Here is a 27620-nt window from a genome sequence, read left to right as displayed (position 1 = left end):
GGTTAAAAGATCATTTTACCCTCCCATGAGCTCCATCACTTAAGTTTGACCAAACCCTAAAGTCAACAAAAGTCAACACTCGAGTCAATAATCCATGTTGACCCAACTCGTCGAGTGCATCTATGCAAATCATCGAGTCCCTTCGTTTCCTCAGAACCCTCATGAAAGTCCCACTCAACTCTCCGAGTTGACCCGTCAACTCGCCGAGTTACAATGTGTTCAGACTCATTGGGACAAACCCTAACTGACTCGTCGAGTCCCTTAGGTCAAATTCTCATTCAGACATTTTAAGGCAGAAATGGTGCCCCATACTCTGGATTTGTCTTCCTAAGGCTCGAATATAACATAAAGTTACAAGCTTTACGTTCATGCATGACATGTTAGGCTTATAATACAAGCTCCAACAAGGGTTAGATGCACAAGATATTGTCTCTAGCTCAATAAAGCTCGGGTCTTTGGACTCACAAGACCTCCTACAGTATAGATCTGAGGTTTCAACCTCAAGACATGCTCAAATGACTCAATGACACAAAATGGATGGGAGAAAACCCTAAAAACTCCCTAAACCAAGATCTCATAAGGAAATGATCAAGTTAGCATCTTTTTACCTCCAATTAAAGCAAATCTCTGAAGAATCTCTAGTTACAAAAGCCTCATCTTGATCCAAGCCTTGATACTTTCCACTTCTCCTCCAAAAGTGCACTAAAATCACAAGATTAGCTTCTCTCTCTCTCTCTCTCTCAGTTCAATATGGACGATTAGGGTTTCACATAGGGGAGTAGGGTGGATGGTGAGGCAGAATTAAGGGCTTAAGGCCCTTTAAATATGAGCCAACCTCGGAGAATTAGGGTTTCCTCACACAACGCCAACTCACCGAGTTGGTCCCTCTAAGTCGGCGAGTTGGTAGTAAAACCCACGTGGCCAAATCCGTCTCTACTCGAAGAGTTGAGACATCCACTCGTCGAGTTGCTCAGAAATTATCAAAAATAAATATTTAAATAATATACCTAAGAGTGAGGATGTTACAATTCTCCCCTACTAGAATCAGACTTCGGCCTCGAAGTCATGCTCTGGAAATAACTCTGGGTACTGCTCGCGCATCTCGGACTCCGGCTCCCAAGTCCACTCGGATCCCTTCCGATGTTGCCACTGGACCTGAACCAGGGGCACCTCTTTATTCCTCAACACCTTCACCTTCCAATCTAAGATCGCTATCGGCCTCTCAATGTAATTCAGGCTCGCATCTACTTGAATATCCTCTAAGGGTACCACCGCCGTCTCATCAGCCACACACTTCCTTAACCGAGACATGTGGAAGGTGTTTATGAATCTGGCTCAACTCTACAGGTCGCTCCAACCGGTAAGCTACCTTATCCACTCGGGCGACACCCTAAAAGAACCAATGTATCTAGGGCCCAACTTTCCCCGTTTCCTGAATCGAACCATCCCTTTCCACGGGGATACCTTCAGGAGGACAAAATCTCCAACCTGGAACTCTAGCTCGGATCGTCGCCGGTCTGCATAACTATTCTGGTGACTCTAAGCTGTCAGTAACCTCTGTTTTGACCTGCTGAATCCGCTCGGTCGTCTTGAGCACTATCTCAGTGCCACCCATCACTCTCTTCCCTACCTCTCCCCAACAGATGGGAGCCCGACACCGTCTTCCATATAAAAGCTCAAAGGGAGGCATACCAATATTGGAATGATGGCTGTTGTTATAAGAAAACTCAGCCAAGGGAAAATAGGTGTCCCAACTCCCACCGAAATCCATGACACATGCACGCGGCATGTCCTCGAGCATTTGAATCATCCACTCACTTTGCCTATCTGTCTTTGGGTGGTATGCGGTACTGAAGTGCAATCGGGTACCCAGATCCTCATGAAACTTCTTCTAGAACCTGGAAGTAAAACGCACATCTCGATATGAAAATATCGATGTCGACACTCCATGTCGTGCCACTACCTCCCGCACGTAAATCTCAGCCAACTTCTCTGCAGAAGAGCTATCATTGATAGCAAGGAAGTGAGCACTCTTCATCAGCCGGTCTATAATCACCCATATTGCGTCGACACCTCCCGCAATCCTCGACAATTTGGTGATAAAATCCATGGAAATCTGTTCCCACTTCCACTGGGGAAACTCTAGAGGCTGTAACAGGCCATGTGGACGTTGATGCTCCGCCTTAACCTGGCGATAGGTCAAACACCTCTTAACTACCCATGCTACATCCCTCTTCATAGAGGGCCACCAATAATCTCTTTTCAGATCCAAATACATCTTAGTGGCCCCTGGGTGGATCGAGAATCTCGATCTATGTGCATCCTCCATCAGTATGTGCCATGACCCACTTGTATAGGGTACCCAAATCCGCCCTCAGAAAGTCAGAAGCCCCCGACTATCCGTATCAAACTCGGAAACCTGTCAAATCACCCGCTCCCTCTTGCAGTTCTCCGGTCTCACGGCCTCCACATGGGCCTTACAGATGGTATCTAAGACTGGTGTCACACCCCAAAACCGAGAACGGCGGAATACGTTCTGGGGTGGAGGACGTCATGTATAGTATCATAACAATGCATAATAGTAAGAACAAGCAACAACATCCATTGCATTAATATAATAATTGTAATACAAGCGTGTTCTGTACAGTTTGTTAGACACTAAAAGTATAATCAAAATAAAGAGGAGTCTTGTATGTGCTCCATCTTCTCAAAAGATGCATCTGTACCTATGTACTAAGGACCTGAGAATACAAGTTATTTTGAAAACGAGTATCAGCGTAAAGCTGGTGAGTTCATAAGTATTTAGTGTCATTGCTTGTATAAAAGTGTTTACAATCATGTAATATAAAAGCTATTATCAAAGTTTGAAAATAGTATGATCCCTAGAAAATCCTATATTTTCCAGTAAAAGTAGTCTTATACCAAGACTTGGTTATTTGTAAGTTTGATCCTTTGAGACTGTAAAAGTTTTCCCAATGAGACTATCAGTTATAAAAATATAGTTTTAGACTTCATTCATGTAAAGTAAATGGGAAAATAATGTTTTACCCCAGCAGTGTCACTGCCGGCTGAATGAAACAAAAATGCAGACTCCAGCTAGTATTAAATGTACAATACACCTCGGGGAGTCTGTTTTGCCTTTAATTCTTAATGTGTTAATTAAAGGTCTGAATGTGAACTCGTATGTAACCATGCTGATTGACGATCGAATAACTAATGACCCTACAGGTCACACGTAGTATGGTGACATTTTGTCACCCCTGGGCCTAGTCGGCTCGGACTGTAGCTAGCAGTCGGGATGTGGGAGTGTCTGTCCCGTATAGATCTATACACATAATGCCCACTCTCCCTCCAAGAGAATCTAGTTACACGGTGATGGCACAGTGAAATGCCGTATCGAGGAATAATATGTCACATTCTGTTTTAGTATATTCTCTTGTATTATAGTATAATGTACTTTTTGGTATAGTGTATTGAGTGTTATCTTGTATAGTATATTGTCACACCCCCAAACCAGAACGGCGGAATCGTTCAAGGGCGGATGACTTCATGTAGTATCGAAACAGTTGAATACATAGTAAAGAAAGTAAACACAACCAACATATATATATAATTGAAAATTTTACATCGTTTGTAGGTATTACAAGTTCCAAAATATCAATTACAATATGTTGTGAAAATGAAATTAAACTAATGCCGCAACTTCCCTTCTTCAAAAGCAGTAGTTTACCTGTATTACTGAATCCCTGAGAAATTTTTGAAAGAGTAGTTCAACATTTAAGCTGGTGAGTTCATAAGTATTTAGTGACAATGTTTGAATAAAATCAAATGATATTTGTTTGCAGATGTTTCGAAAGACTCCTAGGAAATCTAATATTTCCTAATAGTATAAAAGTAGTCTTCTACAAAGACTCGACTGTTTTGAAGGTTTTCTTTTATAAATACAATATCCGTTCATAAGTGTGTGGTAGTTTAAAAGTTCCAACACTGAAATGCAATCGTGTTTTTCATGCCTAGAGTAGTAAATTTGCGTAAGTATAAAAGCACTAAGGCATTTGATAACCCGGTAAATCAATAAGTTCTTAATACTCCATGTGAGTTTTATAACCATACTAATGACCCGGACTGCCTGTAACAACGTTCTTCAGGCGTTGAAATGTTATGACATTTGTCACCCCAGGCCAGCGGGCCTAGCTGTAGCTAACAACTTAGGTGCGGGATTGTCAATCCCGTATAGATCTATACACAAGTATCACACTCCCCCTACAAGGGATTATGGTATATAATACAGGACTTAAAATGCATACTCGAAGGTACGTGAAATGTCTCACAAAACTTAGTATAAAACAGATTTACGTATGAAAATGTCCATTTGTTCTTGAATATGAAAGTATCTCTTTGATATAGTATTTCTAGTATGTAAATGTTCATGATTTCCTCGTAAACTATACCTATTATAGTTATTCAAAGTGTGTGTTTTGTTCGTATAGTAAATCCTAGTGTAATGCTCACTTGTTATGTAAAGTATAACATCTAAAATGACATAAATGATCACATATACTTAAAGTATAAATAAAGGGTTTGATTCACACACACACACACACACACACACATATATATATATATATATATATATATATATATATATATATATATATATAAACATGTTTTATTTCCAAAAGATAAGATGTTATCGTGAATATATATTGTATACAAAAGTTCCCATGTAGTAGTTATGAATCACATATGATTCACTTGATAGAAAAGAGTATATATTGAAACTTTATGTTACACACGATAATAACTGTGTGTTTACTTGTATCCCCCCCCCCCTTAAAAGTGTATAAAAAGCAGTGATAAACATTTGAAAGTGTAGTTTATAGGGGTATGAACTCACTTGATTGATTGGGGAAAACGAGATGAAAATCGAGCAAAACTTCGGCTTGTGAAAGTCGATTTTCTCGGGATTCTCGGGAATCTTGGGAGAGTAGAACCTTCCTTCGGAACTTGAGTGTGAAAACCGGGGCTTCGGGAGGGCTTCGGGAGATTAACCGCAGAGTTTCAGCACGAGAGATGGAAGAATGGAGCACCTAAACCCGACACCCCAAGAGTTCTATTTATAGGGGGTATTTTTGAGTGCCACGTCGTGGAAAGGGTGTGCCACATCGTGGGGAGCAATTCTATCCTCTTCCATTGATGGGACGCCCTCAGTCACTTGCCGGGTCGCGGCAAAACAGTGCCACGTCGTGGCAAACCTAACAACCTCGAATTTTGGACCCCGAACTTGTAAAATCCATAACTTTCGCGTACGAGCTCCGTTTTCGACGTTATTTATATGCACACGTAGATAAAAATATGATTTACAACTCTCGTTTAGACTTCATCGGCAAATTTTGACTTTATTTTTAATTATTTATTTTTAACGAGCCGGGACACGAAAAGTCCGTATAAAATCCATAACTTCTTCATCCGATGTCCGTTTTCGTCAGACTTTTCGCCGTTGCGCTATAAATATTGAGACCTTTGATTCTCATTTAGGTTGTTTTGGTCAAAAGTCTCTTGAGCTCTATTTCGAGTTTTTAGCTGTCTACTGCTATATTCGGATCTTGGAAAAATCATAACTTTCTCATACGAAGTCAGATTGGGACGTTCTTTTTGTGTACGCTCACGGTTTAATGTTTTCTATAACTTTCATTTAGATACTTAAGGCTAAATGCTATTGTATTGAAACTTCGCGTTTTTCGTTTAATCGGTGTTGCCGGTTTTGTCGGAATTTTTAGAATGGTCATAACTTCTTCGTTGTAACTCGGATTTTAGTGTTCTTAGTATTTCTGTAAACCTTGACACAATATCTAACATAATAGATATTCTTATAAAGACTTTTACATATTTCATTTTCGAAGTTAATTTCATTATTTCAAAGGTAGCTACAATACTTGACTTTTTAGGTCATTACATAAAGTCGAAATATCGGGTTGTCACATCATCCCCCCGTTAGAGGGAATTTCGTCCCGAAATTTAATGTAACAAAAACACTTGTGGATTAGGGAAAAAGATGTGGGTATTTGTGTTTCATCTGATCTTCGCGTTCCCAGGTGTATTCAGGTCCTCGCTTTGCATTCCAGCGGACCTTCACGATGGGGATGCGACTTTGTTTTGTTCTCTTTATTTCCCTATCCATGATTTCAATTGGTTCTTCTATAAAGTGGAGACTCTCGTTGATTTCGATCTCGTCTAAAGGGACGACGAGGGTCTCATCGGACAAACACTTCTTCAAGTTTGACACATGAAAGGTAGGGTGTACGTTATTGAGTTCCTGCGGTAGACGAAGTTTGTAGGCTACTAGGCCGATCCTTGCGAGGATCTCGAATGGTCCGATATACCTTGGGTTTAGTTTCCCCCATTTTCCGAAACGTATTAACCCTTTCTAGGGCGAGACCTTTAATAATACTCGGTCCCTGACTTGAAATTCCAAGGGCTTCCGTCTTTTGTCCGCATAACTCTTTTGTCTGTCTCTTGAAGCCTTTAGTCGTTCCCGAATTTGTACAATCTTCTCGGTTGTCTCTCTTATGATTTCTAGGCCAGTGAGAGTGTTGTCGGGTACTTGTCCCTTGGCTAGTTGTGTGTCACCTACTTCAGTCCAGCACAGTGGTGATCTGCACTTCCGGACGTAGAGGGCTTCGAATGGAGCAACTTTAATGCTGGAGTGATAGCTATTGTTGTACGAAAATTCAATTAGTGGTAAATGGGTATCCCATGCTTTGCCAAAATCGATTACACAAGCTCCTAGCATATCTTCTAGGGTTTGTATGGTCCTCTCACTTTGACCGTCGGTTTGTGGATGGTAAGCAGTACTCATGTAGAGCCTCGTTCCTAGGGATTTTTGTAACGATTGCCAGAATCATGAGGTGAACCTACTATCTCTGTCAGAGATAATGGATATTGGTACCCCGTGCAGTCGTACAATCTCTCGGATGTAAGTTCGAGTTAGCTTCTCCATCTTATCGGTTTCCTTTATGGGTAGGAAGTGTGCGGATTTGGTTAACCTATCGACAATTACCCAGATGGTGTCTAGTCCACCTGTTGTCTTGGGTAATTTGGTTATGAAATCCATGGTTATCCGTTCCCACTTCCACTCAGGTATTTCGGGTTATTGTAATGATCCTGATGGTTTCTGGTATTCTACCTTGACTTTGGTGCAAGTCAGACACTGGCCCACATAGGTAGCTATCTCTGCTTTCATGTTCAGCCACCAATACAGTTTCTTAAGGTCCAGATACATTTTGTCCGAACCTGGATGCACGGAGTATCGAGTCTTATGCGCCTCGTTCATGACCACGTCTCTAAATCCACCAAACTTCGGTGTCCAGATTCGATCCATGAAGTAATGAACTCCGTCCCCCTTGACTTCAAGATTCTTGTCCATTCCTCTTAGGGCTTCACCTACCACATTCTCTGTTTTCAAGGCTTCCCTCTGAGCTTCCTTGATTTGTATGGACAGATGTGAATGGATCGTCATGGTTAGGGATTTCACTCGGCGGCCTGAGTATTCTTTTCGACTAAGAGCATCAGTTACTACATTTGCTTTTCCTATGTGATAGCGAATTTCGCATTCGTAGCTGCTAAGTAGTTCAACCCATCGTCTCTGCCTCATGTTGAGTTCTTTTTGGTTTAGAATGTGTTGGAGGCTTTTATAATCGGTGAAGATCGTGCATTTTGTGCCATAAAGATAGTGTCTCCAGATCTTTAGCGTGAAAACGACCGCTCCTAGTTCAAGATCGTGGGTAGTGTAGTTGACTTCGTGCGTCTTGAGTTGTCTTGAGGCGTAATCGATGACCTTACCTCGTTGCATTAGTACGCATCCAAGACCTTGATTAGATGCATCACAGTAGACCACAAAGTCTTATGTTCCTTCTGGCAAGGACAAAATAGGTGCGCTGCATAGAGCTTGCTTCAGTGTTTGGAATGCAGCGTCTTGTCTTTCTTTCTAATCGAAATTAACACCCTTTTGGGTCAGGGTGGTAAGTGGTTTCGCAATCTTCGAGAAGTTCCGTATGAATCTTCGGTAGTAGCCAGCAAGGCCCAAGAATTGTCAAATTTTTGTTGGGGTTCTTGGAGCTGACTAGTTCTCGATTGATTTGATTTTGGAAGGGTCCACGTGTATTCCGTCTTTGCTAACCACGTGACCTAGGAAATCTACCTTTCGAATCCAAAATTCGCACTTGGAGAATTTTGCGTATAGCTTCTCTTTTCTTAGCGTTTCCAAGACTCGTTGGAGGTGTTGACCGTGATCCTCTTTAGTCTTTGAATAGATGAGTATATCGTCGATGAATACGATCACAAACTTGTCCAAGAATGACCGACATACTCGGTTCATTAAGTCCATGAACACCGCCGGTGCGTTTGTTAATCCAAAGGGCATCACTACAAACTCGTAGTGACCATAACGAGTTCGAAAAGCTGTTTTGGAAACATCTCCTTCCAAGACTCGTAGTTGGTGGTACCCGGATCTTAAGTCGATCTTTGAGAAATAACTCGCTCCTTGGAGTTGGTTGAACAAGTCGTCAATGCGCTGTAAAGGATATCGGTTCTTGATAGTGAGCTTGTTGAGTTCCCGGTAATCGATGCACATGCGGAAAGATCCATCCTTCTTTTTTACGAACAAGACTGGTGCTCCCCATGGTGAGAAGCTCGGCCTGATGAACCCTTTGTTGAGTAGTTCGTTTAGTTGGCTGGATAGTTCCTGCATCTCTGCCGGTGCTAGACGGTATGGCGACTTGGCTACTAGTGTAGCTTTGGGAATTAAGTCGATTCTGAACTCGACTTGACGTTCTGGTGGAACTCCGGGAAGATCTTCAGGGAAGACATCGGGAAAATCGCAGACTTCTGGAATGTCTCTGATGCCTTTCGTTTCTTTTTCCCTATCTACCACGTGGGCTAAGAAGGCATGGTACTCTTTACGTAGGTATTTTTGGGCTTTGACGCAAGAGATGATTTGTAAATTGGTACTGGGTTTGTCACCATAAATGACAAGGGTTTCGCCGTTTGGCAGATTTAGGCAAATGGCCCTTTCATGACAAAGTATATCGGCATGGTGTAGGCTTAACCAATCCATATCGATGATGACATCAAAGCTCTTTATAGTGATCGACATTAGATCGATTTGGAATGAGTGTTCGTTTAGAGTTAGTGTGTAGCCTATGTACATATTGTTCGTGCTTTCTGTTCTACCGTTTGCCATTTCTACTGTAAATATCTTATTGAGTGTTTTAGGGTTCTGTTTTAGTACGTGCTTGAATTTATGACTCACGAAACTCCTCTCCGCACCACAATCAAAGAGTATGCATGCATAAACGTTATTGAGGAGAAACGTACCCGTAACCACTGTGGGATCAGCTATCGCTTCGTTCTGCCCTATTGCCAGCACTCGTCCTGTGCCGCCAGCGTTCCTTGCCTTAGGACAGTCCCTCTTGTAGTGTCCAGCCTCACCACAACCATAACACGTCTGGCCCACACCAACCCTAGGGACTTGGGTGATTGGTCGTGCCGGTGCCCTGCAGAAACGGGCAGTGTGCCCCTTTTGGTTATAGCTGTTGCAGTGCATCTCCCGACAATTTCCATTGTGGTGGAAATTGCACTTGCTGCACTTCGGGAAGTTCCCAGCATATCGCTTTACTGGGGTGGGGGTAACAGGAGCAGTAGTGGGGGCAGTTGCGGCATGGACGGCCACAATCTGTTGTTTCTTGGAAGGTTCTTGTGAAGGTTGACTCTTCCTTTTGCTCCAGAACCTCTTCTTGTTGTTGTTGTTGGTATTATCGTTGTTGTTGTTGCTTACTCTGGGTTGCTCCGGTGCGGTGGTTGCAAAGTTTTGGTAGACCCCATGGTCCACGAGAGCTTGTGCCAATTGTTTGGCGCTATCGAAGGTGATTGGTTTGGAAGCTAGAACACTTCCTCGAATTTGGGGTGACAGTCCCCAGATGTATCTTTCGATTTTCTTGCTCTCTAGAGCAAGCATCCCTCGGCAAAGGATTGCCAAATCACTATACTTATTGGTATAGGTCGTGATGTCCGAGCCTACCATAGTAAGGTCCCAAAGTTCCTATTCGAGTTTTTGTAATTCGCCCCTTGGACAATACTCTTGCAGTAATATTTGTTTTAGATTCTCCCAGCCCATAGAGTTAGCCACTACTAGTGTTAGTGAATTGACATGGCCATTCCACCATGTCAGAGCTCTCTCAGGGAAGGTACATGCAGCGAACTTCACTTTGCTCCCTTCTGGACAAGAACAAATCTTGAAAACTGCTTCAGTTTTCTCTATCTACTGTGATAGAGCCATTATCCCTCCAGTCCCGTTAAAAGTAATGGGTATGCTATTCATGAAATCCTTATATGTACAATCCCCCGAATGACCTTGACGTTGGCCATTCGTAGAACTATTTACTCCCCCACCAGAACCATTGTTACTCATTTGGGCCATTGCCGCTGTTACTGCAGCCGTTACAGCAGCTATCAAAGCGGCATTTTCCGTCGGGGGAGGTGGTGGTGGAGGTGGTGCGTTGTTGACACGGCGTGTAGATCTACGGGGCGGCATTGTGCTGATAAGGAAAAAAATAAAAGATCATAAGTTTTGGTGGTTGAGAGTTAATTGACAATGAGTTAACTATCTTTAATAGTTCGAAAATTTGGTTTGACCAACGCAGGGTTTTGAGTTTGTTTTACCAATGGAGTTAAATAATAAATAAACAAACTCATGAACTCGACTGAAATGCACATATTTAACACACGAAAGAGATATGCCCTATATATATTAAACATATGGTTGCGTTACATCCGAAGTTAGAAAATTTTGACCTTTCTAAAGGTCTCCGATTATAGGAAGTTAAAGAAAGTAAGACTTTTAGCCGATGGTCCTATTCTATATCAAAATTTTGGGATCAACAAGCACTACTTGCGATGTAGGTTGCGCTTGGAGCTTGACTCCGCATCTGATTGCTTTGCCTCCATAAGGCGCCTATCTAAGGCGGCTTGCTGTTCCCTCAACTCAGAGAGGGCTGCAATTATTTGTGCTTGGAACGCGTCGGCGCGGAGTTGGGTGTCATCCTGCAACCTATCCAGTCGACGGATGTCGGAAGTGTGAACCTGTACTTCCACGTTGGCTTCCCGAATTCGGCTAGCTTGAACCCCAGATTGATAGGACTGGTTGGCTAGTTTGCCAACCATGACTGGGAGTGCTCGATCGGCCGAACCCCCGCCGCGGACATCGTAAAAATCCTGACACATGCCGTAGGGAGGACGTATCCCTTGTTGTTGGCTCCAATGGTGGAGGTGACTTCCCTAAACGGGAGTCGGTCCCTGAAAGTTTCTTACAAAGACAGGAGGTTGTGCGGGTGGTGGGTTGATTACCTCTGGTTCTGAGTCTGTCCCGGAGTCATCCCCTTCATCCAACTCGATGGGTTCTTCATCCTCTTCGGGATCTTCTTCGACCCATCCCCCGTTACCTTGGTTGAGATAGTAGGGGTCTCCGTGTGGAACGAATCCAGCCATTTGACTATACGAGAATAGGGTTATAGGAATTGAACAAAACTTGAAGCATGTAAAACTAAGCATGTCGATTAAACTATACCAAATACTCCTATAACATTTAAATTTGTATGTTTGATACTGATGTTTATTTTGGTAAGTTTTGACTTGTTGCTCACTACAACCATTCCTCGACACACGTTAGTCCAATCTCGGATAAATATAGTTGATCAAGCTATATTCGTCCCAAATCTGATTACATATGTCGAGTCCTAATCGTAGTGTCCAACTTGTCTTAATACTTCTTGTATAGTTCTAACCATAAAAATATATTGTAACAGCCCGGATTTCCAGGTATCCTTTTTTTGTTTTGATTTTTGGTGTTTTGAGAGGGGACTCGGCGAGTTGGAGCTCAGACTCGCCGAGTAGGATCGCGATTCTGGACGCGGGATTCGTCTGGACTCGGCGAGTCCAGGATATGGACTCGGCGAGTCCGCGCTGTTTAATGAAACCCTAATTTCTCGGGTTTGGGACCTATTTAAAGGGCCTTATGGCCGTCATTTGTACCCAACAATCCATAGAGAGAAACCCTAGAGTGCTTTGGCGATTTGGGAGAGAGAGGAAGCATTTCTTGACCTTTGTGTGTTGTTTAGCAAAGAAGAGGGAGGTTCTAGCCAAGAGGAGGCAAAGGAGGTTGCTATTCTGTGGATTTGAAGCTTAGATCATTGATCTAGAGGTATGATTTCGGCTCATCTTCTGTTTTGTGGGAGTATAATTGGATTTAGGGTTTCTTGTGGCCTTTGTTGAGTTGATTTGATGGCCAAATAGTCCCTTGCTAGTGATGAGGCTTTGGATCTGGATCCATGGAGGTCCAGAGAGTCTCATTCATCAAGCTTTATGAAGAGCAATGGAAGTTATGACCTTGGGTAGTGATATTTGTTGGTATTCCTTCATTTATAGTCATATAGAGGTTGTATGTGCATCAAGTTTGGGGCTTTACGTGGTGAATCAGTCTAGAAAGGCCAGATCTATGAATTGTTGGAACAGATCTGACCTTAGAAGCGAGTTTGACTGATTGCATGGCATGGACTCGCCGAGTCCGATGAGCAGACTCGGCGAGTAGCTTGAAGATTGCCTTGGACCGGCCAGTGAGTGGTCCAGTCGAGTCATGGGTTGACTCAGTGAGTCAGGGCGAGTTAGAGAGGGTTGACAGGTGGATTGAGTCGAGCTGGGACTCGTCGAGTTGTTCTTGGAACTCGGCGAGTTGAGTCGGGGTGGCCCCGCGATTCTGCCAGATGGAACTCGTCGAGTCAGGGGGAGTACTCGACGTGTAAAAAGGGAATCCTTCTGCCAGGCGATCATAGTGGTACCAAGGAGGATCGTAGTATAAAGTATCGACACTAGTTATCAAAGCACTTTCATTGTATGTACTCGCTCATCGTGGTACGATACGTAGAAGTGTTAACATCAAGGGGAAAACAGAAAGCACTAGAACATTTACAAAGAGTACATTGTCGAACACACTAGGAGTACATCATCATGTAACAAATGTTTCTTTCAAATCGACCAAACTTTTGTTCAGTAAAGAGTCCATTTCTATCATTCGTCATGAGTTGGCGTGGTCCTCACCATACTAAGTTCATATGTTTCTATCGCTTTGACCGTCAAATTCGCGAAACCTTCGTCATTTCGTAACGACAGTCCAACCTAGACCTCGGTTTTGTCTCTCGTATTCTAAACCCCTAAGTATTTGTGCGAAGAGTACTTTGCCTTCCGAAACCTTGCCGCCATAGATTCAGCAGACCTTTCCAAAATACCACTTGTCCAGCAGACCAAGTTCGAGCACAAAGGCTAAGGATGAATACAACCCACCTATCATTATCCAATGTATACACGAGAGTGGTATATAATTATGATTACACAGATCTAGTATGTGTGTTTCCGCCCTGTCTCCTATTCCTTGTTTGGTTGTGGACCTGGGGCAGAGTTGCACATCTGACCGTCTAACTAGTCTTCAGTTATATACGACTTGTATACATGAAGTAATGATAGATGGACCAAGTATGAATCCTATCATGGAAATTAGGGCAAAGTCGCCAAGTCCCTAAGGGTGTTTCCTAGCATGTTAGTTGCTTCAAACACGATATTCATGCCAAAATATGCTATATATGTCACTTAGGACTCGTATGTGTCTCGGAACTTCATTCATGGAACTTCTCATCCTTACGCGCATATTCGTTTGAATCACCCACATAAGGTGAGTTCATACCCCTATAATCAATCTTTTAAACTGTTTTAAATGCTTTTAAGAGGGGGGGGGGGGGATACATGTTGAACACAATTGATAATTGTGTAAATGTTTGTTAAACATCTTTAAAAGGATTGCTTATGTTTTTATAAGTGATCAAAACATTTCAAAAACTCTTTTAAAGTTATGTTACTTTATAGTTTATAAAACTCCATTTTTAAAGTACAATCATAACTTAGTTGATGAATGAGTCTTTCAATAACAGTTCAAGTAAAGATACTAGTAAACTATAAGAGGTATAGTTTAGGGGTTCAGTTCATACTAGATACTAGAACATACTATAAAGAGAAACAGGGAGGTAGATACAATACACGATGACAGAAGGAATATACCAAGATACTATAACAGAAAGAACATACTAAATGATATAGCAGGAGAACAATACAGGATCTAATTATACCAATAATCACTAACTCATTGTTCTAAACAAAAGGTGATAGTAAATTGGGTATACATGATCATATATATATATATATATATATATATATATATATATATATATATATGTATATATATATGGTGCATCTACAATATGCCATGATTTATATATATATATATATATATATATATATATATATATATATATATATATATATATATATATATATGGGGTACATCTACAAAGTACCGGATTAATAAAGGGGTACATCTGTAAAGTACCGAATATTAATAAATAAAAAAACTTGTTTTTAAGGTAAACAGTACGTCAGAATGTCAATTCAAAAGACAACTGATTACTTACATTTTCCCAGTACTTTCATATTGTGACAGTTCCACTTGAAAGTTAATGCAAACTATTTTCGAGTTAAGATAGTTATAAACTAGGGAAAACTTACATCTTTTCAAAAGACAAACAAAATAGTCGGGTCTAGCACATTCAACAGAAAAGGACCTATAATGCTAACTTTATGACTCCTTAGTGTATACATTAGAGATATATATTAATCGAATCCAAGAGGTAATAGGATGTGTGCCTTCCGCTTCATTTTCTGTTCCTTGTTTGGTTGTGGGCTTACAGCGGATTCACCCAACCTATTATCTATTCGATCTTAGCTATATATATGTTCCGTATATACTAAGTCATCATAAGGGGTACCAGGTATGGGTCAGGTCATATGACACTAATTCAATGCACATTTTTCTAGTACAAAACATACTTTTCAAATAGAACATTTTGTATACAAAACTAGAAACTTACCAGTAAAGGGTTTAATCCATTTTATTAAATCAGTATAACTTAAAGGACCTTAAGTGGTTAACTCTATAATACCTTGGTTTATACATCGGGGTTATATATAATGAATACCTGATAGGAAGTTGGATGTGTGCTTTCCGCCTTACTTCCTGTTCCTTGTTTGGTTGTGGACTTATAGCAGATTTACACAACTAACTATATATTCGATATTAGATTATATATAGCTAGTATAAACCAAGTAATTATAGAAGGAATCATTGTGGTTATCATTTTTACTAAAAGAAATAAGGGTTTTCTTAATGAATGTTTTCATCAAATATAAAGGAACTATTGCAATTAACTCTGTGAGTACCAAGTGAATACGCCAGGGTTATATACAACGATGATCTAACAAACAATGGGAGGTGTGTCTTCCGCCTCATTCCCTGTTCCTTGTTTGGTTGTGGGCTTAGGGCAGATACACACAATCGATTGTTTGTTTACTCTGGGTTTTATATAACTTGTATCCACTTAGTACTCATAGAAAGGATTGTAGAGTCATTTTTACTTATCTTTCATCAAAGTAGGAAATATAGGATTTTCCGGAGGAACATGCGGACTTTTCTAAACATAACTTACAACTTACAACTTTCTTACAACTTACTTACATCACTAAAATCTTATGAACTCACCAGCTTAAATGCTGATCGACTCTTTCAAAATAACTTGTATTCTCAGGAGACTAGTAGATAGGTACACACGTTGGGAATTCAGAAGAATGAGCAGTATAGCTTCAAGTCTTGTTTTGTTATTTACATATGTAGTCTATGTTTTGTGAACACATACTTTGTAAACACTTTCTTTCTAATGAAATGGTTGTTTATTACTTTGATTACTATGATGCATGTCTTTTGATACTAAACATGACGTCCTCCACCCCCGATCGTTTCTGCCGTTCCGGTTTTGGGGTGTGACAAATTGGTATCAGAGAATTGTTTATAGTGAACTAAGTATATCAACCGATAAAAGATATACAACTATAAATACAATGGGGGCCGAAGTGCTCTGGATAATAATATATTCTAAATATATAATGATACCTTATAAAAGTATATATACGTGCATATACATATATACATACTAGAACAAGTATCACAAGAAGAACATAACATAAGTATTTAAAGGTTGAACATTGCGGTCAAACAAGGGTTAGATGTACAAGATCTTGTCTCTAGCTCAATAAAACTTGAGTCATTAGACTCACAAGACCTCTTATAGTCCAGATCTGATGTTTCAACCTCAAGAAATGCTCAAATGACTCAATGACACAAAATGGATGGGAGAAAACCCTAAAAACTACCTAAACCAAGATCTCATAAAGAAATGATCAAGTTAGCATCTTTTTACCTCCAACCGAAGCAAATCTCTGATGAATCTCTGGATCTAAAAGCCTCCTCTTGATCCAAGCCTTGATGCTTTCCACTTCTCCTCCAAAAGTGCACTAAAATCACAAGATTAGCTTCTCTCTCTCTCTCTCTCTCTCTCTTAGCTCAATATGGACGATTAGGGTTTCACACAGGGGAGTAGGGTGGATTGTGAGACGGAATTGAGGACTTAAGGTCCTTTAAATAGGACCCAACCCTGGAGAATTAGGGTTTCCTGACACAGCACCAACTCGCCGAGTAGGTCCCTCCGGCTCGTCGAGTTGGTAGTAAAACCCACGTGGCCAAATTCGTCTCTACTCGATGAGTTGCTAAGAAATTCTCAAAAATAAATTTTTAAATAATATACCTGGAAGTCAGGATGTTACACAATAAGTAAGTAAATATGAAAAAGTTGTAAAACTTCATTACAGTCACATATTAAAAATATAGATACATATAACATATAGCATTAGGGAAAAGTAAAGTTCAAATATTTTAGTATAGTTTATTAAAAAGGTCACAAACTAAATTTTATTTACAAAAAAAACACAAAATACCGACTAAAACTCCGAAAAAAAAACCTTTTGACCGTTTTCATAGATTTAACAGGCAGCCTGATTTTTTTTCATTAATTTTGTCAAAATATTGAAACTTTTCTAAAAATTACCCTATTTTTAACTAATAGCCGAAATATTAGGACTCTTCTATAGATTGCCATTGAATTAATGTATATTATTATTAACAAATTATTTATAAACATAACATATCTTCTTCGATTTTCATTTTTTTGAAAGAGCATCTTCTTCAATTTTCATTATAAACAAAGAAAATACAATTGTTGCTAATTTTTATGAATAAAAAGATGGACTAATTACTCCCTTATTATTGACCAGGTCAAACACTTACATTCCTCTTATACATCTTTGTGGGTGTCATAGGGAGATGCACTATGTAAGTGTTCCTCTTATGTTCTTTAACTTACTTGCCATATAATCTTCATACCTTACTTGGTAACAACCATCTACTAACACATATCCATAGAGAGTGAAAAGTGAACTTTGAATAAAAGTTTTAATATATAATCACTCTTGACTCGTTTCCATTTAAACTGTTATTAAGGTTCAATTTTCACTCTCAATAGATATATATGTCAGTAGTTGGTTTTTTTTTCTAGGTAAAGTATAAAGGTTGGGAGGTAGTTAGGTTTAAAGAAAACAAGAGGAACACCAACACTGGATGAACACACATAAAATGTATCTCGCCATGACACCCACAATGATATGTAAGAGAAACGTATGGAGTTTGAAGTTATTGGTAAGAAATATGGGAGTACTTAATCCACATTTCCATTCGTATAAACTAGCAATGCCTGTATTTCATTTGTTTATAATGAAAAAGATATGTTATTTTATAAATGATTTTTAATAATAATATACACTAATTCAAACGTATTCTTTAGAAAAATCCAAATATTTTGACCAAATTAACAAAAAAGACGGGATACCGGCTAAATATGCAAAACCACCCAAAAATGGTTTTCCGAAATTTTAATCAATAATTTGTGTTTTTTTGTAAATAAAATTTAGTTTTATACTTTTTCATAAATTGAGCTAAAATATTGAGACTATATTGGAGATTTCCATATATATATATATATATATATATATATATATATATATATATATATATATATATATATATATGCTCACACATTCAAATTGCATTTGTATAAAAGAATATGTATATATTGTTTAATATTTAATCTATATTCTTACGTATAAATATGTATTTATATATTAAAATATATAATAATAATAATAATAATAATAATAATAATAATAATAATAATACGTCATATTTATACATAAAATATAATTTAATAATACGTGTTTATATGCAAAAATATATTTTAATAAAAATATTTCACTTATACATATATCAATATTATGTTTTATATTTATTTATACATATCAATACGTAAATGGTAAATAAATAGCTATTGAAGTTAGAATATTTTTTGATAAATATTTTGTTTGATTGGAATAGAGAAATTATTAAAAAGTACGTGCCTTCAAAACATGTCCCCCCACTGGTCCACTCATAGTCGACCCCTACATGCCTTGGATGAGATTTGAAATTGGGTTATTCAGGGGAGTGCTTCCACAAGGCTACTGATTCTTCCACTGAATCTTTTGACCATTACACTGAAAAATAATTTAATTGACCTTTATACCCTTGGTTTTTAATTTGTAAACATTTAAGGAAATCCTGAATGACAATAGCTTCAACACTAGCTTGCACCATAAGCAAACAAATACCTGCAATGAGAAAGAACAACTGAAGAACAAGTCATAAAATGTTTTTGTCACTTGATTACACAATTACACAAAACGCACAAATCCTAAGGAAAAATATCCCCCTTTTGACTAACTTCAAGCAACTCAGTGTTTGGAGGCTCTCTATAACAAACAATTACTTTTTTTAAAGGAACACATTTGAATCACTAAAACTACACCTGATCATCAGTACTCTCCAATCTGATTATAATGCTTCTTAAGAATCCTACTTATGCGTCCAAAAACGAATAGGAAAAAATAAATGTTTTCTTGTATCCATTTGTTAAATTCACTAGAACAAAAGGCATTTGAAGAATATAACCACAAACTAGACAAAAACAAAACATACATAAATACATAGCGGAAGAATGCGTATGAATAAAAAAAAACACATGAAGAAACCGTATACCCAAAAAAGATACATAAATTACCCAACTAAAAAATAAAGGAAGAAATCCCACACCACAAAAAAATAACGTTACAGTGGATTTGAACTCTTTAAAATAGAGTTGTTTTCACACTATCGATGCAGATTAATCGATTCAAACATTGGTTTAATTGATTGAAACGAGATGAAGTATATATAATTTAGTGTATCCTTTGTTTATAGAAATCGGTTTGAAGAGGATTTTGTTTTGCTAGAGGGAAATCGCATGATGTTTTGTGATTGTAAGAATCTATTTGATGGCAAAATTTGAAGTGAAGAAGGAAGAAGAAAGAACGAAGAAGAAGAAGTAGCGTGTGTTATTTGGAAACAAATTCAAATGATTTCTCTTTCTAAACCAAAATAAGGGGCATTTCTGTCAATATTTTAATTTTTCTGTGGATGGATAAAAAGTTTCAGTGGCAAAATCAGCTCCCTTTTATAAATAGCTATTTGATTAGAGTAAAAAAATTGTCAAATAAATATTTTTGTTGATAATATTTATTTATTTATTTTTTTTAGGCTCGACCCATGACCCATTATGAATAGACCGATTAAGGTCTAGTGCACCTTTTGTTTGATATCGTTTGTGAGGCCCAATTTTGAGCATTTATAAACAAAAACTTAGTTCAAAGGGCCCAACTCATGAGTAGTTATTCAGAGAGACACGTTAAGGTCTAGCCCGAGAGTAGAGAAAATTAAGGCATCCCGATCGAAGGCTCGATTCATATTAGATTTAAGGCTTAGTTTTATGTACCTAGAATAATATGATGATTGATTACAGTTATTAGCTTATTATTATTATTTATATATATTATCTAATATCATTACAGTGGCGTAGTTAGGATTTTGTTTTAAGATAGATCAAATAATTTGTAAAAATATGAAATAATAGAAATAAAAATCACATGATAATAAAATTTGACAATGCATGCATTTTAAAGTAAATTGTTCATTTAAGTTGCACACGACGCTCTCTTACATTATTAAAATCATCTCAAAATGGAATCTAAACTGAAAAGCTTAGCGACATCTTTCTCGATGTAAAGAACCAGACCATCAACAATAAAATCATCATCCAATTTATTACGTAGTCTATTCTTTACAATTTTCATAGCAGAAAATGCACGGTCAGTAGTTGCAGTAGACACTGGAAGGGTCAACACAAGTCGAATCAATCTGTCAACAAGATAGTAGTGACTTGTTTTTCCTGTCTCTGCTAAACCTTGACAAACTTCAGCAATATATGACAACTTTCCCAAAAACGGATGACCTTTTACCTAAGCTTCAAAGTGCTTCAACTGAAAATTTAAAACATCTATTTCTTGGTCAGTGAAATCAAGATAATAATATTTTTTTTTTTACAAATTTGCAAATAGAATCAGAATTGAAGCATTTATATCCCCCTTTTGGATCCAAAGCAACACTAAGTTGTAGAAGCTCTATAACTCTTTCATTGAACCTCGAGTCAATTTCATGTAACTGAAAATCAGTTGTTTCATTAAATATATCAAAATGATAGTGATGCTCGGTAGTAATAAGACCTCCCTTCCTATTGCTTCTTCCTTCAAAATATGGATCTTTAAATTCATGAATACCAATATCATGCTTCTTACAAAATTCCATGACATCATTGAGAAAAGAGCCCCACTCATCATCTCTAAGGGTTTCAATCAATTTCTTTTTATGCAAAACCATTGTCATTGCACTTATGATGTCTTGAGACTTTTGTTGTAAAGTTTGACAAAGAACATCAGTAATTCCCAAAATTTGTTTCATCATATATAAAATGAAAACAAACTCAAAAGATGTCATTCTATTCAATGCAGTACTATCATCACCTCTTGTTTTGTAATTAGAGCCCTTTTTTTATGTTTTCCAAAACTATACAAGTTGGATTGTACATCCGAAGAAGAATGCTAATAGAAGTAAAATATGAGCTCCAACGAGTGTCTCCAGCATGCTTTAAAGTACTAATTCGATTAGCCCATTTTCCAGTTTTAATTTCACCAGATTCTAGCATTTCTGCAATTTCAGCAGCTTGAGCAGCTTGTAGTTCATCTTGACGTTTACAATAAGCACCTACGACATTTACAATGAAAGATAAATTTCCAAAAAATTCATGTACAGAGTCTACTTCTCTAGCTGCTGCAACCAATGCAAGTTTTAACCGATGAGCCATACAATGTATATAATAAGCACATGGATAATCCTTGAGAAATAATGCTTGTAATCCCTTCCACTCACCAAACATGTTGCTAGCTCCATCATACCCCTGTCCACGAAGATTCTCAACAACAAGTTTGTTAGAAGTAAGAGTTGTACATATAGAAGAATACAAAGTGGAAGATGATGTATCTTTGACATGGACGAGATCAAAAAACCGTTCTTGTATGTAACCTTTATTGTCAACATATCGAAGAACAATGGCCATCTGCTCTTTCTTACTTTCATCACTTGCCTCATCAACGATTATACAATATTTAGAATCACAAATATCTTCAACTATCTCTTTTTTCTCACTTTCTTAGCAAAAACATTTAAAATTTATTTTTGGAGCTCAGGTGCAGTGTATTTTGTGTTGCCTGGGGCATTTTCCAAAACGACACCTGCAAAATCCTCATTGTAAGAAGCTGTGTGTTTGATCAACTCAATGAAGTTCCCACGGTTTTTCGAAGCAATTTTCTCATCATGCCCCCTAAAAGCAATCCCCTAAAATGAAAGAAAACAAACAACATCTATTGATCTTTTCACCCTTAACCTATTCTTTTCAATTTGATCAATATATTGTTTTTGCGTCACTTTATAAATATGTCCTGATTGATTCATCAGATTATCACAAAACCGTATAGCATTATTATGCTGAGAGTTTGGTCCATCTCCTACGTGTTTCAAAAATGAGCAATATTTCCCTTTAAATTTATTCTAATTTTTAAAATCATTGATTGTGAATGCATCATGACCATTATGGGTATTTGATTCTTCAAGAAAAAGATAACAATAAAAACAATATGCTCTATTTTTACTTTGAGAATACTCAAGCCAAGGAAATTCAGAATACCATTTAAGACTAAAAGCGTCGTGGATGACTTTTTGACCTAGATATAGGATATTTAGGTAACACTGGTTGATGTGGCCCAGATCTAAAGTATGCTCGTATGATTTCATCCCGCGTATTGGCTACATATTTCCATATAGGTAGACGTAGGCAAGGATCATGTTCAATAGAACATAAGCTAGGATTTTCAACTGTCAAAGATGGTGGAGGGTTACCATTTTCTGGAGGTGATTGAGGGTTCTCAGCAGGTAATGATGATGATGAGTTCTTATCCTTTGAAGATACTTGATTATCCATTTCTGTTGTAGCTTTCTCTTCCCCTCGTGGTAAAACATTACGCGTAAAAAAGGAATCTAATCTTTTTTGCTTTGGCCCCATTGCTCAACGAATTCACTAAGCACAAAAAATTTCAATTACAAACACACTCTTATATTTTTATACAATTACAAACTTACAATAACACAAATAATTAATTCATAGTAATATGTAATAACCTACTTTATTAGAAATTTGTGATAAAATATAAAATCTATAATGAAAATAAAAACAATAATGAAGTAATTGAGTAAGTATGATAATTTTTTTAACTAACCTGAATGTTGGTGACGATTGATGAATAACAGTTAATAAATTAAATAACAAATAGCGATCATCATCTTTAACTTTAAAAGAACTTCAAAAGTGCTTCTTGAATTTGAGAAACATACATGCATTCAGCAGCGTGAGAATATGCAGGAGACAAGCAATTTCAATTAAATTTACGGTGAGCCATTTACCCTTAAAGCCCGATACTTCTTTTTAATATAGAATAAAACATATACATATATTATTATAAACAAATATATGTGGGTGGGCGCTTGTCTCCACATGGCTTCGCCCCTATATCATTATTACAAGTATATGTATGTATTGAAAAATTATCATTACAAGAGCGACATTGTGACATTTCATTTTCACGGTTATTTTTTATGCTATATAAAAATTAAAGTATTTTTTTAATAAAAATGTTGCGGAATTTGTTCCCAATAAAACATGATAAATACGTTATCAAAGCATTTCCGAAAAAAATTATTTTTATTCATTTTAAAACATTTGGGATGTCATCGTCAATATAGAAACATAAACATAAACAGAACATACATTTATTATCACTAGTGATTTATATCTCCTTAATCTCTCAGTGTAATGTGACTTCATATCAACACCTGTGATATAAATAAACTGAGTGAGTCAGGTTGGGAAACCTGATGAGTACATAAGATTTTCAACCCACAATAAATAAGTTTATTAACTTTATCAAACCAAACAAACCCGATTACCCGTTCCCGTTATCCTCACTTTACGTCCCTAAAACATCTAACACAAGAGACCTAGTCTAAGGACTTCCATCGGGGTGACAACAAATGCTTCGGGGGTTCCTCATCAATTCATGTCAAATAAGGAAACCATGTGGGAGATGGAGTACTACTGGTGAGCACACAGTTCAAATAAACACACGGTTCAAATAAACACCTACAGGTTGCGAGCCTACTAGCGTTACACTAGACTGTCTAGAATAGTCCGTGGTCATCATCTATACCCCGCTAGATGACTGGATCATCAATAACATCTATAACGAGGCCTCTCATTATTTTATTTTGTCACACAGCAACTATTACATCTACCCATGTTTTACCCAACACATTTTGTAGATATAAAATACATATACAATTTAAATCATTTTAAACATGTATAAAATTGTTCATCCAGCATAGATAGCAAGTATACAGATAATATGCACACACAACACGTAATTTATATCAAATACTTCATATCTATGTGTAAGCTGAAAGTAACTATGCACTCACTTGATAAGGTGGTGACTCAGTACTCAGATAGCGCTTCGTTTACTTTAAAATAATTTCCTTCGACGAAACATAGTATTATTACCACTAGAGTTTAGTATATTATTCGCTGTGACTAATTAATAGTCTAGCTATTATTACTATAATATAAGCGTTAAATAGTACGTATATAACCCATGATAATAGCTCAAGTACTTATTATAAGTTCCTAATAACGTTACTATAATTAAATAAAAGCTATATTAAAAATAGCGTAGGCGTAGCTCACTTACAGCGGGTTTTATAGTAAATCGGGCTTTGCTTGGACCAGCGTGTTGGAATAGTGTCTAAGGCTGCAACTATATTAGGCAAGTATGTGACCCGATTGTGCATGGTTTTTTTGGGTTGCCTTCACCATAGCAACTTGACATGATGATTTATTATGAGAGAATAAATATTATTAATATATTATGAGAATAATATAAGGAATAATAATATTGTTATTTGATTAATATAAGTCATAAAATTAATTAGAATTAATTTGGTGACTTAAGGAGATTAATTAAATAAGAGGGTATAAACTGTCAATTGTTTGATAGTTACACTTTGGGCTGTAAATCCTTCATGGATAGGGTTGGACGATTTCTAGGGCTTGGGATAAGCCACAAATCGTCCAAGGGCTTATCTTGGAAAGGATTTGGATTGCTTTGAGTAAAAGTTATCCAATTAGGGTTTAAGGGTGAAACCCTAGGAGCCTTACAAGTATAAATAGACCCTTGGGGTAAGGGGAATCGACACCTCTGAAAAAGCAGAGAAACCCTGGCCGATTTCCTCCTTCTCCTCTCTCTCAAATCATCCTCTTGCTAGTTGGTGTTTGTAAGCCATTAGAGGAGTGACATTTGTGACTCTAAAGCTCCAAGAACAAGAAGATCAAACAAGTGTTTTAAGGTAAGCTTCTAACTCTGATTTTGTATTGTTCTTATACTCTATTAGCCATTAGAAGTCTTGGATCCAATGCATGGTTAATTAGAGAAATCTAGATTCAAGCATTAGGGTTTGTATGTGCACATAGGAATGTTCATATGACCAAAACCCATCAGTGGTATCAGAGTCTAGATTGGTTTCTATTAAATTGATGCATGATTGTTTGTTTCTTGCTTGCAAAATTCGAATTTTGTGATTTTGAGTCATGGACCCGGCGAGTCCCATGGTGGACTCGACGAGTTGGCCTGACTCGGTGAGTCCAGTTGGGCACTCGACGAGTCCGAGCGTCAGGAAGAGCAAAAATCGAGATTTTTTGATATTTATCTTATGGAAACTTGCCTTTATCATATTTGATCAACCCTAATCCGTTTTTTTGATATATATGACTGTAATCTTGATCTAATTAAATATATTTATCAATTAATAAAATATTTAATTTCCTTATGTGATAATTAATTAATTATTTTGATTAAATTGATAAATTATTTAGCAAGAAATCATAAATAAATCAAATATGGATAATTATGTGATTAATTGTTAATTTAGATTATTTGATATTTGATCCTCTATGTTTTGAATAGTTTAAAACTTGCCCTCAAGTTTTGAAATTTATGTTTTGTGATTAAAAGTTTAATTTAGACAATTTAAATTTAAAACCCTAGAATTTTACAAGTTTAAAATCCAACCCTATACTAATATAATATTACAAGATTAATATATATATATATATATATATATATATATATATATATATATATATATGTATAATTAAAATGCTAGTCTTACCGTTAGTAGGCCTCATTCACGATGCCGGTCTATAAGGTGGGTATAAGGTTGCTGCCTATAATAGCGCTTAATGGGTGTACACTCACACCTACCGCTTGCTTGACCGGTGGAGGGTCGTTAGCCGAACGGGTAGGATAGGGCAACCTCATCTCTTCATTAAAAGTATAATATGAAATACAAAGTAACTACATGTTTTTCAAAAATTTCTCAATCTTAGTTACTTTAGGAAAAGTGAATTGATGCAATCCCATGAAATTACACTTTGCACCCTTGCTAAGAAGTTAGTGGAGCGTGTATGGTTTACCGGCACACTAATTGGTTCTAAGAAAAGGTGGCAATGGGTGATTCATTGTTTATCATAGTTCGATGGAGCATGTGTGGTTTACCGGCACATCGAATAGGTGATCGTTACAATGAAGGCACCATGTAAATTTGCATGGTAATTCACACCCGCCTTGTGATCCTCGGTATCCTAGTCACAAACAAGAGGGGCATATCGAGATTTAAACATGCCATTGAAAAGTTTCAATGAATCTCATCTAAACATAGGAATTCTCAAATACAATTTAGAACTTAAAGTAATATTTTGTGGTGGAGAATTAGTGAATCTTCATTCACTTACCTTCATATTATTTGCATATTGGATTACGACATCCCTTTTCTAATATGTAAATATTGTTGTTGGATCCTAGCCCTAATTTTTCTTATTGGGTGATAATTAGGTATTCATATTCTAATCTATCTTTGTCCTTTCTATTTGTAGATGTCGAACGCAAACAACGCTGCTGCTAGTTCATTCACATTGATGAGCCTTTGTCAAAAGGTCACTCTCGATGGGACGAACTTTAGCGAATGGATAAGATACATTCGCACGATTGCTCGCTATGAGGACAAGGAGTATGTCCTCGATGAGAAGCTCGAGAAAATCAACCCTGAAATCGCTACTCTGGCTGAAATGACCGCTTTTGAAACTCACGAGCGTGATGCAACGAAGGTACATTGCATCATGATAGCCACTATGAACTCCGAATTCCAAAAGTCCTATGAGGACATGTACCCGTACGAGATGCACCAAGACTTATTGGAGAGATATCACCAAAACACGAGACAAGAGCGTTATGAGATTTTCACTAACATGATTTCTGCTAAGATGGGTCATGAAGAGTCTCTTACCGTGCACCTGCAAAAGATGCAAATGTATGTCGACCGTCTTCGCAAGTTGAATGTTGACTTTGGGGAAGACTTGGCGATCGACATGGTGCTTCACTGTTTGCCTCCAAGTTACAATCAATTTAGGATGACCTACCACATGAACAAAGAAGAGGCCACCCTAAGCAAGCTCCAAGGTCTCTTGAGGGTCGCTGAAAGCAACTTCAAGGACAAGTCTGTTGCACCAACTCCAAATCCACCCGCTGCTCCTGTGTTGGCTATTGGACAAGGAAGGGGAAAGAAGAGGAAGGCTTCGTCTAAGAACCATCGCAAGGTTAAGCCCCAAGATGGTGCCTCTTCTAGTGGGACCAAAGTTGATCCTGCTAAACCCTGTCCTAACCCAAAGGAGGTAGAGTGCCACCACTGCCACAAGATAGGACATTGGAAGAGAAGCTGCCCAGAGTACCTGCAAGCCATCAAGGAAGGAAAGATCAAGCCGTCTTTCGCAGGTATATACACAATTAAATCTAACGATTCATCTCATGATATTTCTTGGGTTCTTGATACCGGTTGTGGTTACCACATTTGTTCTAATGTGCAGGGACTAAGAAGAAATAGAGACGTGGAGCATGGA

At 37.7% G+C, this 27620-nt stretch overlaps 2 protein-coding genes across 2 annotated transcripts; both read right to left on the bottom strand.

Annotated features, from left to right (window-relative positions):
* Positions 1 to 20178: 20178 nt before the first annotated feature.
* Positions 20179 to 20884, bottom strand: LOC145060516 (uncharacterized). The gene is made up of 2 exons (XM_079008165.1): positions 20552 to 20884; positions 20179 to 20466 (listed from the first exon to the last, which is right to left on the bottom strand). Exons 1-2 carry the CDS (start codon positions 20882 to 20884, stop codon positions 20179 to 20181), a joined length of 621 nt encoding a protein of 206 aa, XP_078864291.1.
* A 157-nt stretch (positions 20885 to 21041) lies between these two features.
* LOC145060515 (uncharacterized) lies at positions 21042 to 22622 on the bottom strand. The gene is made up of 4 exons (XM_079008164.1): positions 22460 to 22622; positions 21941 to 22068; positions 21772 to 21898; positions 21042 to 21712 (listed from the first exon to the last, which is right to left on the bottom strand). The coding sequence occupies exons 1-4, from the start codon at positions 22620 to 22622 to the stop codon at positions 21042 to 21044; spliced, it is 1089 nt and encodes a 362-aa protein (XP_078864290.1).
* Positions 22623 to 27620: the final 4998 nt, after the last annotated feature.

This window comes from Lactuca serriola, chromosome 6 (genome assembly GCF_051521515.1).
Source record: "Lactuca serriola cultivar US96UC23 chromosome 6, Lser_US96UC23_V15, whole genome shotgun sequence".
NCBI lineage: Eukaryota > Viridiplantae > Streptophyta > Magnoliopsida > Asterales > Asteraceae > Lactuca > Lactuca serriola.
Note: the sequence above shows the minus strand (reverse complement) of the source record. Positions and strands in the feature narration are given on the sequence as shown.